The following is a 16,915-nucleotide window of genomic DNA, read 5'->3' as shown; positions in this document are numbered from 1 at the left end:
TTCTCTCGCCCTGGGCTCCTTCAGGGCTTGACTACCTGTCAGTAGAAGCAGCATGTGTGCCTGTCAAGGAGTCTTTGAGACAGGTCCTTGCATGGTAAGACACCGACATGGAGTGGGACAAAGCCTCAACGGTCACAAGGCAGCCTTTCTTCACAAAGGCTATATAGTTTATTTTCTCACAGGTAACCCAGGCCCCAAGTGAGGAGGACTGTGCATCTTCGTCACCCAGCTGTGCCTCCCATCTCAGAGCCACCCAAAGGGGAAAGCAGTGGGTGATCCAGGTCAACACTGTGATGGCCGAGTCAGTGTGAACTATGGAAGTGGAGAGACGGGGGCACATCTTCATCCAGCCTCTTCTACCCATCCCCCGTGTCCAGGAAAAGATCTGACAAACCAGCAAAGTAAATAAATAATTTAGAAACAATAAATAGGGCTTCGGCTTCCACAAGTGAACAATGGCTGGCTTCAGCACAGGCTCTTCCAGCAACGCGACTACAATGTATCGCCTCAAAATTCATTCCCCAGGACCTGGGGCCATTTCTGAATTCTCCCAGAGGAGTTCTCCATAGCTGAGGTTTCTGGTGTCTGTAGAGCTGGGATCCATGAGCACCTTGGTGCTGTTGGTCAGTGGTTAGTTAGGTCATCTATTCTGGCTCGATGTATGTCACTCACCGGCCTGGGGCCTGAGCTCTACAGCCTCCTTTTCCGACTGAGGTTCCTGGCTAGCGAGGCCGGGTGGGGCTGTTCCAGGCAGGGCGACACAAGGGTTCAGTGTGCAAAGGCTTGGAGAGCATCCTCAGCCCAGACAGCCGCAGGCAGTGGCCGAGAGATGGTCCACGGTCCTCCAGGTGCTGTTCACGTCCATGAAGGAGACGGCCTCATAGCGAGTGGGCCGGCAACAGGGCTGGCTGATTGGCCGGGACCCAGGGGGCGATCGCAGGGCCCCGGCGCCCAATAAGCTAGCCAAGCTGAGGTCGTGTGGGGAGCGTGCTCGGCGACATGAGCCGCTGCAGAAGCGGAAACGTACCAGCTCGTCGGAGCTGTGGCCCAGGCCGAGCGCGCTCACCGGCACCAGCTGCGAGCGCAGGCGGCAGCCGCGCGCATCCGTGGCCCGCGCGCGGCTGCTCCGGGTCTCTGCACGCGCGGCGCGTACCCCGCGGAGCGCAGCGGGAGGAGATTGGAGCGCGGGACCTGGCGGCGGGGGTGCGGGCTGGGGAGACTGTGGCGGTGGTAGCAGGGCTCTTTCGCTGCACAAATGCGCAGTACGTCCCCCTGGAATGAGACTGAGTCACTTTCAGAGGTGGGGGTGGGGGAGGGTCTAGGACTAGCCTCGTCCCTGTCCCACCCAGTCGCGCTCTCACCTACCAGGCAGGTGGCCGGTGGGGGGCGCCAGGACCGGCGAGGGACCATCGCGAGCGGAGGGGCTGAGGGACATGGGGTCCAGGGAGGCCTCTGTGACGCTGCTCAGTAGGGCAAGAACAGCTAGGGTTGGCCACAAAGCTGGCTGCACAGAGAAAAGAGGAGACTCAGGGAAGAACAGGGCACTCTGGAGGGCTGTCTTGTCTGTAGCCCAGATCAAAGACCGCTCCAGTTGTGTAAGGAAGGGCTTATGTTTAATAGGAATTTGGCTGCTTCTGGGATCCCAGGGGAGGAATCACCTGAAGGCACTAACCATCCAGAGAAATCCTGTTCCTTTCCTCCTATGGCTGGCTCCTCCCTCTTGGTATTTTCCCTTTAATAACTGACCCCCTGCCCAGCTATATTCTACTCTCTTTTTCCCAAGTGAGCTGGGAAATGCCAGGGAATGGCTCACCTGCCACCTAGGCCGGAGGCAGCGGGGCAATGCAGTAGCGTCTCCAAGTCCCAGTTCCATCTCTGTCAACACCAGGAGCTCCCATCAGCCTTCGTGGGCCTGTTTCCCCACCTTCTTTTAGAGACAGCTGCAAATTGAAGGAGGGGTTAGTTATCTTTTGGGGTGTTAGCTCAGTATCCACTTCAGTATCTCAAAACTACCCCGGAGCTTAGGTAACTAGAGGCAGCCCAGAAGCAGTAGCGGCTCGGAGATGCGGAGATGCGTTTGGTGCTTTGCAGGATTTGCTTCTTCACGGTTCCACAAGTTCCATGGCTCCCTTTTCCAGATTGGCAAACGAGGCTGGGCTGAGCTCAGAGATTGTCTAAGGGGGAGACTCACACAGCTGTGGTCCTGTCTTCTAGGACCCTTCTGTGCTGTACTTCAGGGCGGAAGGTACCAGAGTAGCTGGGGAAAGCAGTAACTGGACACCCTTAGCTCCACACTCTGCATTCTCTGCAAACACCCAGGGAGGAAGCAGAGCTCTGGAGAATTAGAGTGCCAACCGGTTGGTCACTCTGTGTAGTCTGTTGACTGGGAGCCTAGGCCTCCTGCAATCTCTGTTCTGGACCCAGAGTCACCTGAGTTCTCTCTTAGACCCACAGATGTCCGCCCAAGAGCCTGCCTGTTATCTGGGGGGAGTGATGGGCCTTCTGAAAACAGTGCCTGGACCATGGTTTCCTGTGGCCACCAGGGGGCAGAGTTTGCCAAGCCTACGGACTAAAGGGGCAAGGGGAGGGGGGTGCTTTTCCACATCCTCTGCATGTTCAGTTCTAAGCCATTCCCAGGAGGACCAGCCAGCCCTCCATATCAGCCTGGTCTCAGAGGACTGGACCACTCTGAGAGCTAGCCATCTGGGCCATCAGCCTTCTGTGCATGGCTTCTTAGCCTTGCTCCTACGAGTTTCCCCCATGAACTATCCTTCCTGACCCTAGGCGGCTTTACTGAACAGCACGTCTTTGTGAGCCGACCCCCTGGGGCCCCAGGACCTTTATGAGTCCTCATTAGCTAGTCTCCTCATGGGTCCCAGATGTTATCTTCCATCCTTCTGCTAGCACACAGAATACATGGGGCTGACCACACGACACATACCTTCCAGGCCTTTATCCAGGAAGTGGTCCTCCAGGACTAGTTGTATACCTGTTGGCTAACTAGACTCAGATCCCTAGAGACCAGGCTAGTGACTATTTTCCCAGATGGGAAAGTCAAACAAGGCAGCCTTAGGGGTATCTGCGCTAGAGGGAGCCCAGGAGCAAGTCCCTCGAGGGCAGCTCAGACCAGTCTCCTTCCTTACCATCTGGGATATTTGGTCCTCCAGCCCTTGCCAACCCTATCCACCAGCCCTATACTCACCAAGGGGGTCCTTCTAGGTACCTTTCCTGGGACAAGTGCTGGGCTTTCCCCCGAAGCTCAAATAGATCATGCTCAGAGTTGTGCACCTGGCAGCGCCTCTTTTAGCCAAAAGTGGGGCCTTGGCAGCCGGTCTGTGCCCTGTGGCGGCAGCAGGAGCCTCATATTACAGCCAGCCAGGAGGGCTAACACAGTCCAACAGAATAGCGACAGGAGGGACTGGAGGGACTGGGAGGGGCAGAGAGCTGCGCTGAGAGCCCATAAGAGAGAGGCTGAGAGAGGGGGAGGAAGAAGACCTTTCTGGCCCCTTTTCTGCCCTAGGAGCGTCCATCAGGGGATGGGCAAGAAGGTTGGCTTACCTCGGGTGCAGTGCTCCGAGACCCAGTCGAAGCGAAGGCTGCGGCCCGAGGGACTTGTTGCTGGCAGAGCCCGCGGGCCGCATCTGGGGGCCGAGCCCAACTCCATCCCTCAGCAGCCTCCTGCCCGCCGCCGTCCGGTGTCAAATTCCAGCCCCAGCGTCACCAGATCCCGGGGTGGGGCCCCGAGCGCCCCCGCCCCGCCCCACCTTTCAGGGCTCACCTGGCCGCTCCACCCTTTGGATCCGGTCCCCACTAGCTGGGCTAGGTCCCCTTAGGTGGGGGCTAGATATTGGGAGAAGACCCCAGGAGGCAGAGTAGAGATCGCGGGCGGCAGCGAGGAGCTGAAACTGGGAATTCGAAGTTGGTAGACACGCAAAGTAGGGAACTGGGAGGCCTGGCCGAGGGCGGAAGAGAGAGAGAGAGACGGAGGGAGGCGAAGGAGGGGCAGCCTGGAGGAACGTTTCAGCTTGGGTCGTGCAGCCACAGGGATGCTGGCTAGCTACCCTGCAGCGTCAACTGGTGGCTCTGGGACCTTCAGAAGCTTCAGCCGCCTCGGAGCGGCAGGGCTCTGCGTTGGGCTCCCACCGTCCAGCGATAGTCTGTTTCACCGCTCAGTTTCAGGGTCTCGGAGCTCAAAAGAATTCATGCACACTGTCTTAATGAAGGCAATGATTGTGTGTATGTGTGTGTGGGGGGGGGCAGGAGTGAAGAATCGGAGGGTGACAGAGTATTGAACTGCGTTTTGAGATGTGATAAAGCAATTTGACAGGTGTCTGCGGACTGTTTGATGGCTATGATTGGAAAGGTCTTACTAACTAGCTTGGAGCTCATTGCGAAGTTGGTGGGGACGAATGACCTGGTCTGAGTGTGGTCACTTTCATTGAATGACTGCACCAGGGAGTGTGGTTTTGAGACAAGGAAGACAGAAAAGGGGGTACAGGCTGCTGGGGACAAAAAGATGAATCCTGAGCAGGTTGTGGGGAACTAGGAGCTGCAGGGACGCAATCTCCAACCCCACTTTTGCCCACCTGATTGTACAAAGTGAGGTGGTCAAACCGACGAAGGTGCACCTTTAGCTTTGGCTTGGGTGACCACAGAATGGACTCTAGGAGCTGACGCTCCCTGGGGGAGGGTCAGGTGTGTGTGTGGAAGGGCAGGTATGATTCAGTGTTGGGCATGTTGAACTAGAAGCGTCTGTGGACTCTCCTGCTGGAAATGCCCTTGAAAGTAGCTGAATTTGTAGCCAGGAGCTAAGTGAAGGCAGTTGGGCTAGCGATGGCAATTTGGTATTTGTTGACTAATACATGTATACCTGGATGCTGGGAGTAAGGAGGAGTACCCAGGGAATGTGGATGGACTAGCTGTACCCCGGCTATGCATGTATCAGCATCCCTGTGGACCTTTAACAGCAACTTACCACATTGGGCCCCATCCCAGATCAGATCCGAATCCTGAGGTGGGCAGGTACAAATTTCCAGGTTTCCTTTACCTGTGACTCTGGTACACAGCCAGGGTTCATAACCACAGGTTTTAAGAGAGCGGTTTTGTGCAGAGCTTGAGGCTGAAGTCTGACTGCAGAGACAGTGCTGCTGCTACTGCCTGGGAGGCCTTTCCCCAGGCTCCACAGGATCACATGGGAGGGAAGATGCACGCTGAACAGCGTGCTCTCTTTTCCCGTGTATCTGGCCGCTGAATTGGTTTTTTCAGCCAGGACTACTACAGACGGGCATGTAGCTAAGGCTCCATGTGGGAGCATTATGGTTCTTGGGACGGCCAGGTCTCTCTGTAGTGAGGCTTACTGGTAGGAGGGCCGAGGCATGCCTGGGCGCTGGGATTGGTTGAGGTAGGAGAGGTAAGGGGACAGCTGTCCCACTTCCTGCCACAGTGGCCAGTGTGTGGCAGGAAGCTACCACCAGAGTTGCAGGTCGGGGCGTACGTCTGAGCATTCTCAGACCTGCTTGGGGTCGCTTCAAGATGGGTCAGACTCCAGAGTTCTAAGGGGGTGAAATGGGAAATGGATGTCACTTTTAAAGTTTCCAGAGGTGCCCAGGGTTGGACTGGGGGCTTTCCTGCTTTCTGTTGAGAAGATGGGGAGTGCTAATATGGAGTCCATTTCAAAGTGGACCATGACAGCAGCGGGGGTCTGTGGGCCTCTCTGTACCCTATGGACCTCTTCTGCTGGTCTTTGTTTGTTTTATATATGTGTTTGAGTGTATGTATACCACAGGAACCTCGGAGGTCAGAAGAGGGTGTTAGATCCCCTGGGAATGGAGTTATGGGTGATTGTGAGTGCTGGGATGTGGGTGGTGGGAACTGAACCTAGGTCCTCTGCAAGAGCCAGAAGCACTCTTAACCACTGAACTGGAGGCCTCAAAGGTCCCTCACCTGAATGGAAAGGGAAAGGGACCCAGGAGTCTGTGAGTTAAGAGAGAAGACCCTTGAATTTAGTTCTGTTGTTAAGGCCTATGTTTCTGTTTCATCCAGCAAAGTCAGAGAAAACAACAGGAGGCTAGATTCAGGGATAGCTTTATTGCTTCCATGAGGGCTGCCTGGGAGGACTGCCTCCACCTGGGTAAGGTCCTTGAGCCTCACTCCCCTCCGGTCCTGGGTAGGACCCATGGAGTCTCATCAAGAAACCCAGCCCATCTGACAGTTGGCTAGTCCAGGAAGGAACATGCTCCCACGGATCAGAGACAGCTAGGGAGAGGTGCTATTCCTCTCAGGCTGGGCTTTGCCTCCTGAGTTCTCTCTGCTCTTGTCCAAGAGCTGTCCTGTTGGCTTTAAAGGGATGGCTCTGGGGTTCCCCTGTGGGACACTGGGGGGCTGGTGAGAGGGAGTACTCCATCTTCTCCCCAAGGAAGGCCAAAGCGTGTCATGAGCTGGAGATGGCTAACGGAAGATGCTACCCACCTCCCTGTGGCCCTGAAGCATGGTCTGACACTTCCATCCTTCAGGGAGTTCACCAGGACCACTGGCTGGTGGGCCCTCTAGTGGACCTCTTTCTGCACAGCAAGTGGACCAAAGGTGACATCTTATTTAAAAATAAATTATCCCTCCCCTCCCTGTACCCAAATTGACGAAATGATAATACATCAAACACTGATTGGAGAAATGATTCTGGCAGCGCTCTTGCTACCAAATGTCCCACCTCCTGCATGCTGGGCCTGCTGGCCACAGCCAGGGGCCTCCTGGCCCTCTGGCTTCACGGACCCTGGCTGCGAGGCAGAGTGCTGGTCTCTGAAGCTGGCCTGCAGCAGGCACAGCTCTGGTTGCCTTGCCAAGGCCTCACTGGCCCTTGGGCCTCTTGGCACTGTCCTTCTCTGGGTCAGAAGACTGGTGGCAGCTGCTTGTTCCTAGTGTGAGCCTCTATGTTGGGCCCGCTCAGATGCCGCTGGTTAAGTCAGTGATGACGCGGGCTTTCACGAGCTTCCGGAGAAACTCTTTCTCTCGCTGGATGTTGTGTGTCCAGGACTAGAAGGAGAGAGATGGAGAAGTTATGAAGTGGGCAGCAAGACACAGCCTTGCTTAACCCAGGACTGGTGCCCTCTTCCAGTCACCAACCTCTGAGACCCTGTGACTGGGAATATACAGGCACACGTTTGTTCTGTCTTCCTGCAAGACCACAATAACCCGATAATGAATGCTACAACTCTCCCCTAACAAGCAAGCCTGGCAGCCCATCGTCACCCCAGAGGAACTCTGCCCTGGCTTCTTCCAAGTCTTGAGTAGTCTTGGCTTCCCAGTCCCCTCAGTGCTCAGAATCGCATTCCTCCAGACAGCAGCCCACAGCTCCTTGGCAGCACTCAGGTTCTAGACACCCCGAGGGCAAGGAGGTGAGTCACTGGACCGCACAGCAAGGGGCTTGGGCTGCTTCTCTGATGCAATCCATTCTCCAGACCTTAGGCAGCTAATGAAAGTCTTCCTTCCTTGCACAGGAACCAGGGAGCCTGAGGAGCATGCCTCATCTTTTTAAAATGTTATCCTTGTCTAAACTAAATATTAAAATTGTATTTATTTATGATTGGTGTTGGTGGCACACACCTTTAAGCACTTAGGAGGCAGAGGCGGGAGGATCTCTGAGTTTGAGGCCAGCCTGGTCTACAGGGCAAGTTCCAGGACAGCCAGGGCTACACAGAAGAATCCTGTCAAGAAAAAAAAAGTTCTTTTAATGTATTGTTTACTCTATGTGTGTGCATGTGTATATGATGTGTGTGCCTTTGAGTGTGATCCTGGGCATACCAAGGTGTGTTATTGTTGTTTGTTTTCTTGTTTTGTTTTTTTGAGACAGGATTTCTCTGTGTAGCTTTGGAGCCCACCTTAGAACTCACTCTGTAGACCAGGCTGGCCTCGAACTCACAGAGATCCACCTGCCTCTGCCTCCTGAGTGCTGGGATTAAAGGTGTGTGCCACCACTGCCCAGCTTTTTTTTAAAAATTTTTTTGTTGCTGTTGTCCAAAGTGTGTAAGAGGAGGTCAAATGATGACATCTGGCAGTGGGTTTCCTTCTACTGTGGATTACAGGGATTGAACTTGGGTCGTACGGTTACTGCTTTTGCCCACTGAGCCATCTTACCTGGCCTGGATTTTTGAGACTGAGTCTCACTTAGCAGCTTGGGTTGGTCTGAAACTCAGTATGTAGCCTAGGCTGGTCTCAAACTCATTATCTTTGTACTCCAGCTCCCCATGTGCTGGATTACAGGTGCAAACCACTATACCATCTGCTTTACTGTCTGAAGCAATATCTCACTATATAACTCAAGCTGGCCTTGAGCCCTCTATCTTTTTGCCCCCACCTCCCAAGGCCATTCTACCAGGTTGGCACCCAATGGCTAACATCACTTCCCCATATACTTGATTCCCCCTCCCCCCGTCTTAACAAATAAAACAAACAAAAGTGTTATATACTTAAAACTGTATCCTTGGTAAGTGAGATGATACCACCTCCCAGGGCTTATGGGATTGGATTCCCTCTGATTCTCAGAAATCTTTCCCAAAAGCTTCGATGACTAAGCCTCTCAAAGACGGAAAAGGGCCTGACTGAACGAATGAAGGGATGAGTGTCATTAGCCTCATGGCGTGGCCCTAGCTGGCCTCAGCTGCGTGTCAGCACTGGGTCACTCCGAGTCTGCGCTCACACCATTATTAATGGATAAGAAGAACTAGGGCCTGTCCGGCCCTTAGTCTGATCCCGACAACACTCTCCAACCGTCCAGATCTCTGACCTAAAACTCAGAGTCATCGCCCAGGGTCCCTGTTGTCCTCTGCTGTGAACAACAAACCTGGCTGCCCTGAAGCCTCCACATCCCCAAGTGGTGATGGCTTCCTCCCTCACAATCAAAGCCCAGTGCCTGAGGTGGGCCTTCCTCCTCTTTCCACCATTTGTCCCCTCAAACTCCTGGAGAAACAGAGGCCTGGGCTTTTATCATTCCACCCTGCTAGAGCCTCTGAAAGCTGCTCTCCTTGTCTCGGAACGCTAGGCAACTCGTGTCCATTGTTTGAAGATTCAGTCGTCTTTCCAGAATTTCTATGGGCAGGGATGGTTAGACACACAGTAGGCACTCCATGCCGTGATATTTATTCAATGAAATTAGACTGAATTTTTTTCTAATTGTGTGTGTGTGTGTGTGCATGTGCGCACACATGCTTGTAGAAAGGAGGATGTCCTGGTCTACCACTCTCTACCTTTTTCTCTGACAGGGTCTCTCATGGATCCTGGAGCTAAGACGGTGCTCAGAAAACTCCAGTGACCTTCTGGGACTTGTGCAACCATGCCTCACTACTTCTTTTTTAGGATTAAAGATTTTATTTTTATCTTTTTGGTTTTCCAAGTCAGGGTTTCTCTATGTAGCCTTGGCTGTCCTGGAACTGGCTCTGTAGACCAGGCTGGCCTCGAACTCACAGAGATCTACCTGCTTCTATCTCCTGAGTGCTGGGACTAAAGGCATGTGCAATCACCACCTGCCCATCCCTGTCCCCCAGTTGAGGACCCAACCCAGTGCCACTGAGCTAAATTCCCAACCCGCTTGATTTTAGGCTGTCCTTCAACTCTGTAGACCAGGCTGGCCTCAAACTCACAGAGTTCTGTCTCCCGAGTCTGGGATTAAAGGCGTGTGCCACCACACCTGGCTTTATTTTAAATGATTTGTTTATTCTTATTCTGTTGTGGTGGTTTAAAAAAAAATAGCTCCCATAGGGAGGGACACTATTAGGAGGTGTGGCTCTGTTGGAGTAGGTGTGGCCTTGTTGGAGGAAGTGTGTCACTGTGGGGGGGCTTTGAAGTCTCCTATGTTCAAGCTAAGCACAGTGTGGCACTAAATTCACTTCCTGTGCCTTTGGATCAAGATGTAGAACTCTCGGCTCTTTCTCCATCACCATGTCTGCCTATATGCCACCATGTCCCACCATGATGATAATAGACTGAACCTCTGAACTGTAAATCAGCCCCAGTTAAATGGTTTCCTTTCTGAGAGCTGCAGTGGGGTGGTCATGGTGTCTCTTCACAGCAGTAGAAGCCCTAACTCAGACATGTGTATTTGTGCTTTGTCTGCATCTATGTCAGCATGAGGCTGATGGATGCCCTGGAACTGAAGTTATAGACAGTTGTTAACCACCGTGTGGGTGCTGGGAATTGAACCCGGGTCCTCTGGAAGAGCCGCCAGTGCTCTTAACCTCTGAGCCATCTCTCCAGCTCCCAGAATTAAAGATTTTATTTTCATCATTACTTAATACAAATAGCACAATCACAAATATAAAGATTTGTAACTTGTTAGAGCCCACGGGTTTTCGGAATACAAAACAGAAATTCCAAACAAATTTACTTTGACTAATCTTAAGAATTTCTCCCTTGGCTTAGAAACTGAAAATTCTGAAATGAAGCATGGACCACTCCTTGGCTGCCTATCCTGATCTTACCAACTTTCACATTTGACGGGTGTTACAAGCTGATGACACATAATCTGTGCTACAAATCGCAGGGAAACATCAAATACAAGGTCCTGTCTCACAAGAGGAACTCCGTCAAAAAGGCTTTTATCCTTGTGGGACTTATGGCTAAGGAGACTCGACATCGGACTGGGGCAGAACATTTCTAGAGAATGAGAAGAATTTGTTTATAAGCCATGGGGAAAACACTCACTGCTCTCTGACTTTCACCATGCCCCCTCATCTCTAGTAAAAAGATGGAGATGAGGACAGAGGAATGCAGAGAATTCTTGCGGGGCATCGTTTGCAATTTGCAGACAATCACGTGACGAGACCGAGGAGATGAGGCAGAGCGCCCTTGTAGGGAATAACAGGAACCTGCTAGAAGAAGTTGAACTATCTTTCCATGGGTGGTTAGACTTTGCGTGACTCTTTTACCTCGGGAAAGAATCAAACTGCACAGAAGGGTGAGTCTTGAGCTCTTTACAGTTTTGCCCCAGGAAAATGATGGAACACTGTACCAGGGTCTAGAGACAATGAAGAGAGACGATACTAGGAAGACCTCTAGATACCGAAGAGCAAGTATGTCAGCTGTGAAGACTGTCCCTGAAGATTCCAGATGAGGCGGGGTGGAGTGAGACGGGGGTGAGGGGGCTCTTGTTCCCATTTAGGCTACACTTACAGCTTGCAGACTCTGCCCGATGTAACCGTGTGGAACCCCAGTCTACTGAAAGAATAGAACTTTCAGAGGAGAACGGAAGAGGCAGTTGGGGCTGCCAAAGGCACTTGCTGCTCAAGCCTGACAACCCTGGGAGTCACGTACAGGGCCATGTCTGATTTCTGACACTCTTGACTTCTTGGGATTTGAACTCAGATCCTCATGCTTATGCACCAGGGGCTCTTTTCCTCTGAGCCATTTCCCCAGACAGAACTTAGCAAAGCAAAAGCAAAACAACAACAACAAAAAAAGGCTCAGAAGAATGGCAGGATGAGGATTCAAACAAAATAGACATTCATAAAACTGTGTTCACCCCACAACTTCCCCTCCCTCTAGAAGAAGTTTCGAGAGCACCCACTAGGAGTCACTGAGAGTTAACACATCAGTAGAGAATTGGACAGTCCACAATACTAAGAAATTATTAACTTTTTGAGGTGTGATATCAAAATAGTTCTTATCTTTTAGAGTTACTGACTTTATGACCATATGCTGTATCTAAATGCTGTTTCCCAGGAGTCACCAGGGGTGGGGAGCAAGAGAGGAAGCATGGAGGAATCGGGGAGTTCCGTACTCTTCACCGGCTTATGCTTATGAAAACGCTGGACCACTGGCTCTCCTAATGAAAAAGTAGGCATGGGGCTGGAGCGATGACTTGGTGGTTAAGAACACATACTGCTCCTGTAGAGGACATGAGTTCAATTCCCAGCAATGGTTGTCAGTGATTCCCAACCACCTGTAACTTCAGCTCTAGGAGATCAGATGCCCTCTTCTGGCCTTGCTGGAAACTTGCACTCATGTGCGTATATTCACACACACACACACACACACACACACACACACACACACACGTAATTGCAACTAAATCTTGGGGGGAAAAGGGAAAAGAAAGAGAAGGCACAAAAGTTTGTTCTGGATGTAGCTCTTAGACCAAGCAGTGCCCACTTAGGTGCTCTCTCCTAACCCCTCCTTCCATGCAGGTAAGTTAGGAGCCTCCTGTGGGCTGAAGCAGGACATGATCAGACTTCTGTCCATTGACTGCAATCCACATTTTCAGCAGGGTCTCCTCTGATAGCTCTGTTTCTTTTAAATAAGATTTTTAAAAAAGATTTATGCTTTTTAGGCTGGGCATGGTGGCACACACCTTTAATCCCAGCACTTGGGAGGCAGAGGCAGGCCAATCTCTGAGTTCAAGGTCAGTCTGGTCTAGAGAATGAATTCCAGAACAGCTGGGGCTACATAGAGAAACCATATCTCAGAAAAAAAAAAGTTTTTTAAAATATGTATGTGTGTGTGTGTGTCTGTGGGTGTGTTTGTGTGTGTGTGCCCATACACATGCTACTTCTGTATGCATGTACATGCTATGTGTGTTCTGGGAATAAAGCTGTTGATCCCTTTCTCTCCAGCCATGCAGCTGCTTCTTTGTTTCTTCTACTGAGACAGGGTCTCACTGTAGCCCTGGCTGGCCTAGAACTCACAGAGACCCGCCTGCCCGTTTCCCTGTAGAGATTAAAGGCATGTATGTGTCACCTTGTCATCACGCCTAGCCTGATGCTATCAAGAGTTAGATCAAAGCAGGGGAATGAGAAAAAGAGAGAGAAGGGTGAGTGAAAAAGAAACACTGGAAATCACGGGACCCTAAGCAGGAAGAAGTGGTCGATATAAAAAAGGTTCTGAAGCCGGGCGGTGGTGGCGCACGCCTTTAATCCCAGCACTCGGGAGGCAGAGGCAGGTGGATCTCTGTGAGTTCGAGGCCAGCCTGGTCTACAAGAGCTAGTTCCAGGACAGGCACCAAAGCTACAGAGAAACCCTGTCTCGAAAAACCAAAAAAAAAAAAAAAGGTTCTGAGCTCTCAGGAAAACTGATCCATTTGTCTCACGAGCCCTGATGGTCTGAGTTTGATTCCCCAAACCCACGGTGGGAGGAGAGAACGGACTCTAAAAAAGTCGTCTTCTGACTTCCACACATGCATCGTGGTACAACGCACCCCTCCAACAATAATAAATAAAAGGAAAAAACGTGACATCTTTCCATTTGATGTAGCTTTCTGAGATACCTTACTGGTAACTCTGAGGGAAGTGAAGTCAGGTGATGGAGTATAAGGCTGAATGGGAGTGAAGAGCACAAAGGGGTGTTCCAGAAGGGGGTGCTCCAAGTCCCCTGTGTGCCTTCAGACTTCTCACTGGAGGAGGGAGGGTGGCCAGGAGCTTTCAAAGTATAAGGCTCAGGAGCCCTGTGGTGAGGGCTGGGGAGGTACAGGTAAGAAAGCTGCGGAGCAGCAAAGGGGGCTGCAGTGTGGACTTCCATGGGTGAGCAATTTTCTCAGCCACCCCATCCTCCTGATTGTCAGGCTTCAGACATGGCTCAGTGAGAGGCTGCAGCAGAAGCTGATGTATGACAAGGGTTCATTGCCCCCCACACCCCACAGTTCCTCCTTGAGGGGTGCAGAGGCCTAGAGATCTAGAGCTACCTGTACAGAGGCTCAGTGCACATGGGGGAGTTCTGTGGTTGATGCAGCAAAGAGTGCAGTGGAGGGGATATGGGAGTCTCCTGGGAGCAAGAGGCATTGTTTACCTGAGGGTTGTGTGAAGGGCAAGGGATCTTCCCAGGGAAGGCAGGGTCTGTGGAAGAGCATGAGCCTGGCAGGCGGCAACAGGTGTATCGAGGAGGGGTAAGGAGCAGGGCCAGGGCGGAAGGCCCAGGGAGACAGTGTCAAGGAAGAAAGCTGAAGAAAGGGCTCTGGGCTTAGGGAAGGCTAGGGAAGAAGATGCACACGTGGCCAGCGGCCTGCATGCCAGCTAGATCCCAGTGGCTGCTTAGCCGAGGGTGGTCCTTCCGGGAACACCGGGCAACAGCAGCTGCTGGTTCCCCTTTACCATCTATTTGTACAGATGCTGGAATCCATCCTTTGTGAGGGGCTTCCCCAAATAAACTTCCCCCTTGCTCAGCTCTCACCTCTTTGATGGCCGCCATGCGCACAGTCTCATAGTAGTGCAGGGGTGCATTGGGTGTGTTCATGTCGTAGCCGAAGCCCGCGACTGCCACTTCATCACAGCCATGCAGTGCCATGGTCACTGCCACACTGCCAAGGGTTGGGATGTTCTGGCAGAGGAGAGAGGAGAGGAAGCATGGAGAGGTCTGTGGAGGGCGGATGGGGCTGAGCGCTCCAGAGCTCAGCAGCCCATTCCCCACCCGCTTCCCTCCCGAGGCTCCTCTGCCTAGCCCTCCTCCGCCCGCCCTCCCCAGGAGTCTCACCCCCCTGCCCATGAGGCCGTTGTTGAAGGGCAGTCCAATGAGAGTGAAGGCCGCCTCCTGGATGAAGTACGGGTTGAGGATGCGAATCTCAGGGGGTTCCTTGGGCACTCGAGTGGCCACGGACTTCCAGAAGCCATCGGATGCACTCTGTAGGCACAGACACGGTGTAAGAGGACATGAACTGGGCACCTGGGGATGGGTCCAGATGAATTGCGAGGACCCACATGTATGCAGAGAAATGAGCAATGAGGAGAGGGGCCATGAGTGGAAGGGTGTAAACCAGCTCACACAGGAAGGCTCTGGTATGTGAGGGCTCATGGGATGTGTGCCAGGCATAGGTGTGTGAGTAACGGAGGCCACGAGAGCTTGGAGGCGGAGGACAAAGCGTGTGAAGCTGTTAGGAGTCCTGCTCTGTCCCGAGTGCAGGGGCAGGGTGCCCTTGGACCACAAGGAAGGCCCGCAGGCCTGGTTGTCCCACCTCCCCACTAGGGGCTGGAGCCCACCAGAAGCCTGCCCTCATCGCCTATCTGCTCTGCTGGAGCCTGGCTCCTTTTCCTTCTTCTGTCTTTCCTGGTTCTCAGTCAACTGTGCTAAAGTGGACCTGGAAAATAAAGACATTTCATGAGCTGTCACAGGACAGCGGACTGACACTCACAGCTCAGTCCTGCCCGACCAGAACTGGGTGTTCAGTCCTGTTGTGTTTAGAATAGTTCATTCTCTCTCACGGAGCTTGGTCCCAAATGTGGAGGCATCGCCTTTGAATCACAATGTCTGACCCTGGGCCACAGGGCCTCTCCTCTTTAGCCTCTCCCTTCTTGCTGTCCAGCCTCACAAAGACCTCAGATGCCCTAGACTTTCCTGGTCTAGACCCCAAGTCGGTCACCTCAGTTACTCTTTCACAAGCTCCCCTTCTCTACCCTTACAACAAGGGCTCTGTAGTGCCTGGAGGAAGCCGTCAGTCAAGCAGCCTCGGAATGGTTACCATGGTTACCACGGCCTCCAAAGTAGCAAGTTTGTTACTTGCTGAGGAGGCATGAAAAAAAATCAACTAAACTTAGAGGAGAAGAATTGAGCACACCAAGAGGAAACGATCACTGGGTACAAGAAAAGAGGCCCAGGGCCAGCGAGATGGCTCTGTGGGTAAAGGTGCTTGCTTCCCAGCCTGGCTACTTGAGTTTGATTCCAGAACCCACATGGTGGAAGGACAGAACCAATTTGTCCTTTGACCTCCACACATGTGCCCACACATATGCACGCATGTTACACACACACACACACACACACACACACACACACACACACACACTCGTACGTACGTCTGTGTGTGTGTTAAAAACAAAACAAAATAAACAAAAAAAACGGGAGAGATTCCCCATTTGCAAGTATCTTTACCTGCTGATTCATCTCACTGGCCCTAAAAAGATTCTTGACTCCCCAGCACTGGGGATCAAATCCAGAGCCTCAAGCATGCTAGCAAATGCTCTACGACCAAGCCACATCCCCGGCCCAACTTCACAAACATTCTTAGGCATGTACTTCAGAACACACATAGAGAGTACACAAACAGAGTTTAAAATAAACAAATCTTAAAACAACATAAGCAAATTTAAGAGGGAAATGAAAATGTGGAGAAACATTTGTCACAAATAATAAAGAGGTTCTTGTTTTAAAATCTCACGAGAAGGTCCAGGCATGGTGATAATCTTCTTGTAACTCAGCAACTGTGAGGCTGAGGCAGAAGGATGGCCTAGGCTTCAAGGTTGGTTAGCCTACAGCAAGACCCTGTTGCAACAACACCCTTGCTCCAACAGACAAACAAAACCCCAAAATTATGAAAAATAAATCAGCGAGATCTCAGAAATGGGCAAAGGACGTAAGAGAAGGTTAAGTGTCAACCCAGGGCCATCCTCATGCTAGGCAATCATGTGGCCAATTACCACACCCCCAGGCTGCAAGCCTGTTTATTACACTCGTACTTATGAATGTGAAAAGCCAGAAACATCCCAAAAGTTTACAAAAGTGGTTCAGCCAAGTGATATCGGATACAGGCCCAGAAAAGAAATGGCAGACATTGGGATTACATCTTCTGAGAATCTGGCCGCAGAAATAGCATTTATTTGACATCTATGTTGTCCACATCTTTCCCTCCCCCTTGCCCCTTTCCTCTATTGTCCATCCATCTTTCAAACCAGAAACTTGGGAGTACCCTTGAGATTCTCCTCCATCCCTCACCCATCCTTTTCTGGCTTCCTACTTCTTACATCTTATCCCAAAGACCCATGTCTCTCTCCCACACTCACCCACACGACACATCCTCCCTACACCTGACTCTTGCTCATCTTCTGATCTCCTGCACCCCAAGGAAGAAGTACCGACTAGCCTGTGAGTGATGATAAAACACTAAGTTAAGGGCCTGGCTCCTGGGATTCAGCTTCAGAGCTGCTCAATGGGGACTCTGAGCAAGGGA

At 51.9% G+C, this 16,915-nt stretch overlaps 2 protein-coding genes across 5 annotated transcripts in view; both read right to left on the bottom strand.

Moving 5' to 3' along the window:
* Nucleotides 1–511: 511 nt before the first annotated feature.
* Artn (artemin) lies at nucleotides 512–1,947 on the bottom strand. Of its 2 annotated transcripts, none has more exons than XM_057785144.1 (3): nucleotides 1,814–1,947; nucleotides 1,366–1,504; nucleotides 512–1,272 (listed from the first exon to the last, which is right to left on the bottom strand). In XM_057785144.1, the coding sequence occupies exons 1-3, from the start codon at nucleotides 1,871–1,873 to the stop codon at nucleotides 797–799; spliced, it is 675 nt and encodes a 224-aa protein (XP_057641127.1). In that variant the 5' UTR covers nucleotides 1,874–1,947; the 3' UTR covers nucleotides 512–796. The 2 variants fall into 2 exon arrangements, with proteins under 2 accessions (XP_057641127.1, XP_057641128.1); XM_057785145.1 differs by having other exon boundaries at nucleotides 918–1,272; nucleotides 1,362–1,504.
* Nucleotides 1,948–6,079: 4,132 nt separating this feature from the next.
* The window catches only part of St3gal3 (ST3 beta-galactoside alpha-2,3-sialyltransferase 3), a 220,504-nt gene continuing 209,668 nt past the window's right edge, over nucleotides 6,080–16,915 (bottom strand). For all 3 annotated transcript variants that reach the window (XM_057784235.1, XM_057784238.1, XM_057784236.1), the window contains 3 exons: nucleotides 14,449–14,595; nucleotides 14,149–14,295; nucleotides 6,080–7,029 (listed from right to left, as the gene is read on the bottom strand). In XM_057784235.1, coding sequence (XP_057640218.1) covers nucleotides 6,940–7,029; nucleotides 14,149–14,295; nucleotides 14,449–14,595 — 384 coding nt within the window. In that variant the 3' untranslated portion in view covers nucleotides 6,080–6,939. The remainder of the gene's footprint in view (nucleotides 7,030–14,148; nucleotides 14,296–14,448; nucleotides 14,596–16,915) is intronic.

This window comes from Chionomys nivalis, chromosome 11 (assembly GCF_950005125.1).
Source record: "Chionomys nivalis chromosome 11, mChiNiv1.1, whole genome shotgun sequence".
NCBI lineage: Eukaryota > Metazoa > Chordata > Mammalia > Rodentia > Cricetidae > Chionomys > Chionomys nivalis.
Note: the sequence above shows the minus strand (reverse complement) of the source record. Positions and strands in the feature narration are given on the sequence as shown.

Coding starts and splice junctions, on each gene's coding strand:
- Artn (XM_057785144.1), bottom strand. CDS start 1,873: ATGGAACTGGGACTTGGAGACGCTACTGCATTGCCCCGCTGCCTCCGG. Junction 1,505..1,813: donor GCCTCCGGCCTAGGTGGCAG/GTGAGCCATTCC, acceptor TTCTCTGTGCAG/CCAGCTTTGTGGCCAACCCT. Junction 1,273..1,365: donor CCCCACCGGCCACCTGCCTG/GTAGGTGAGAGC, acceptor GTCTCATTCCAG/GGGGACGTACTGCGCATTTG.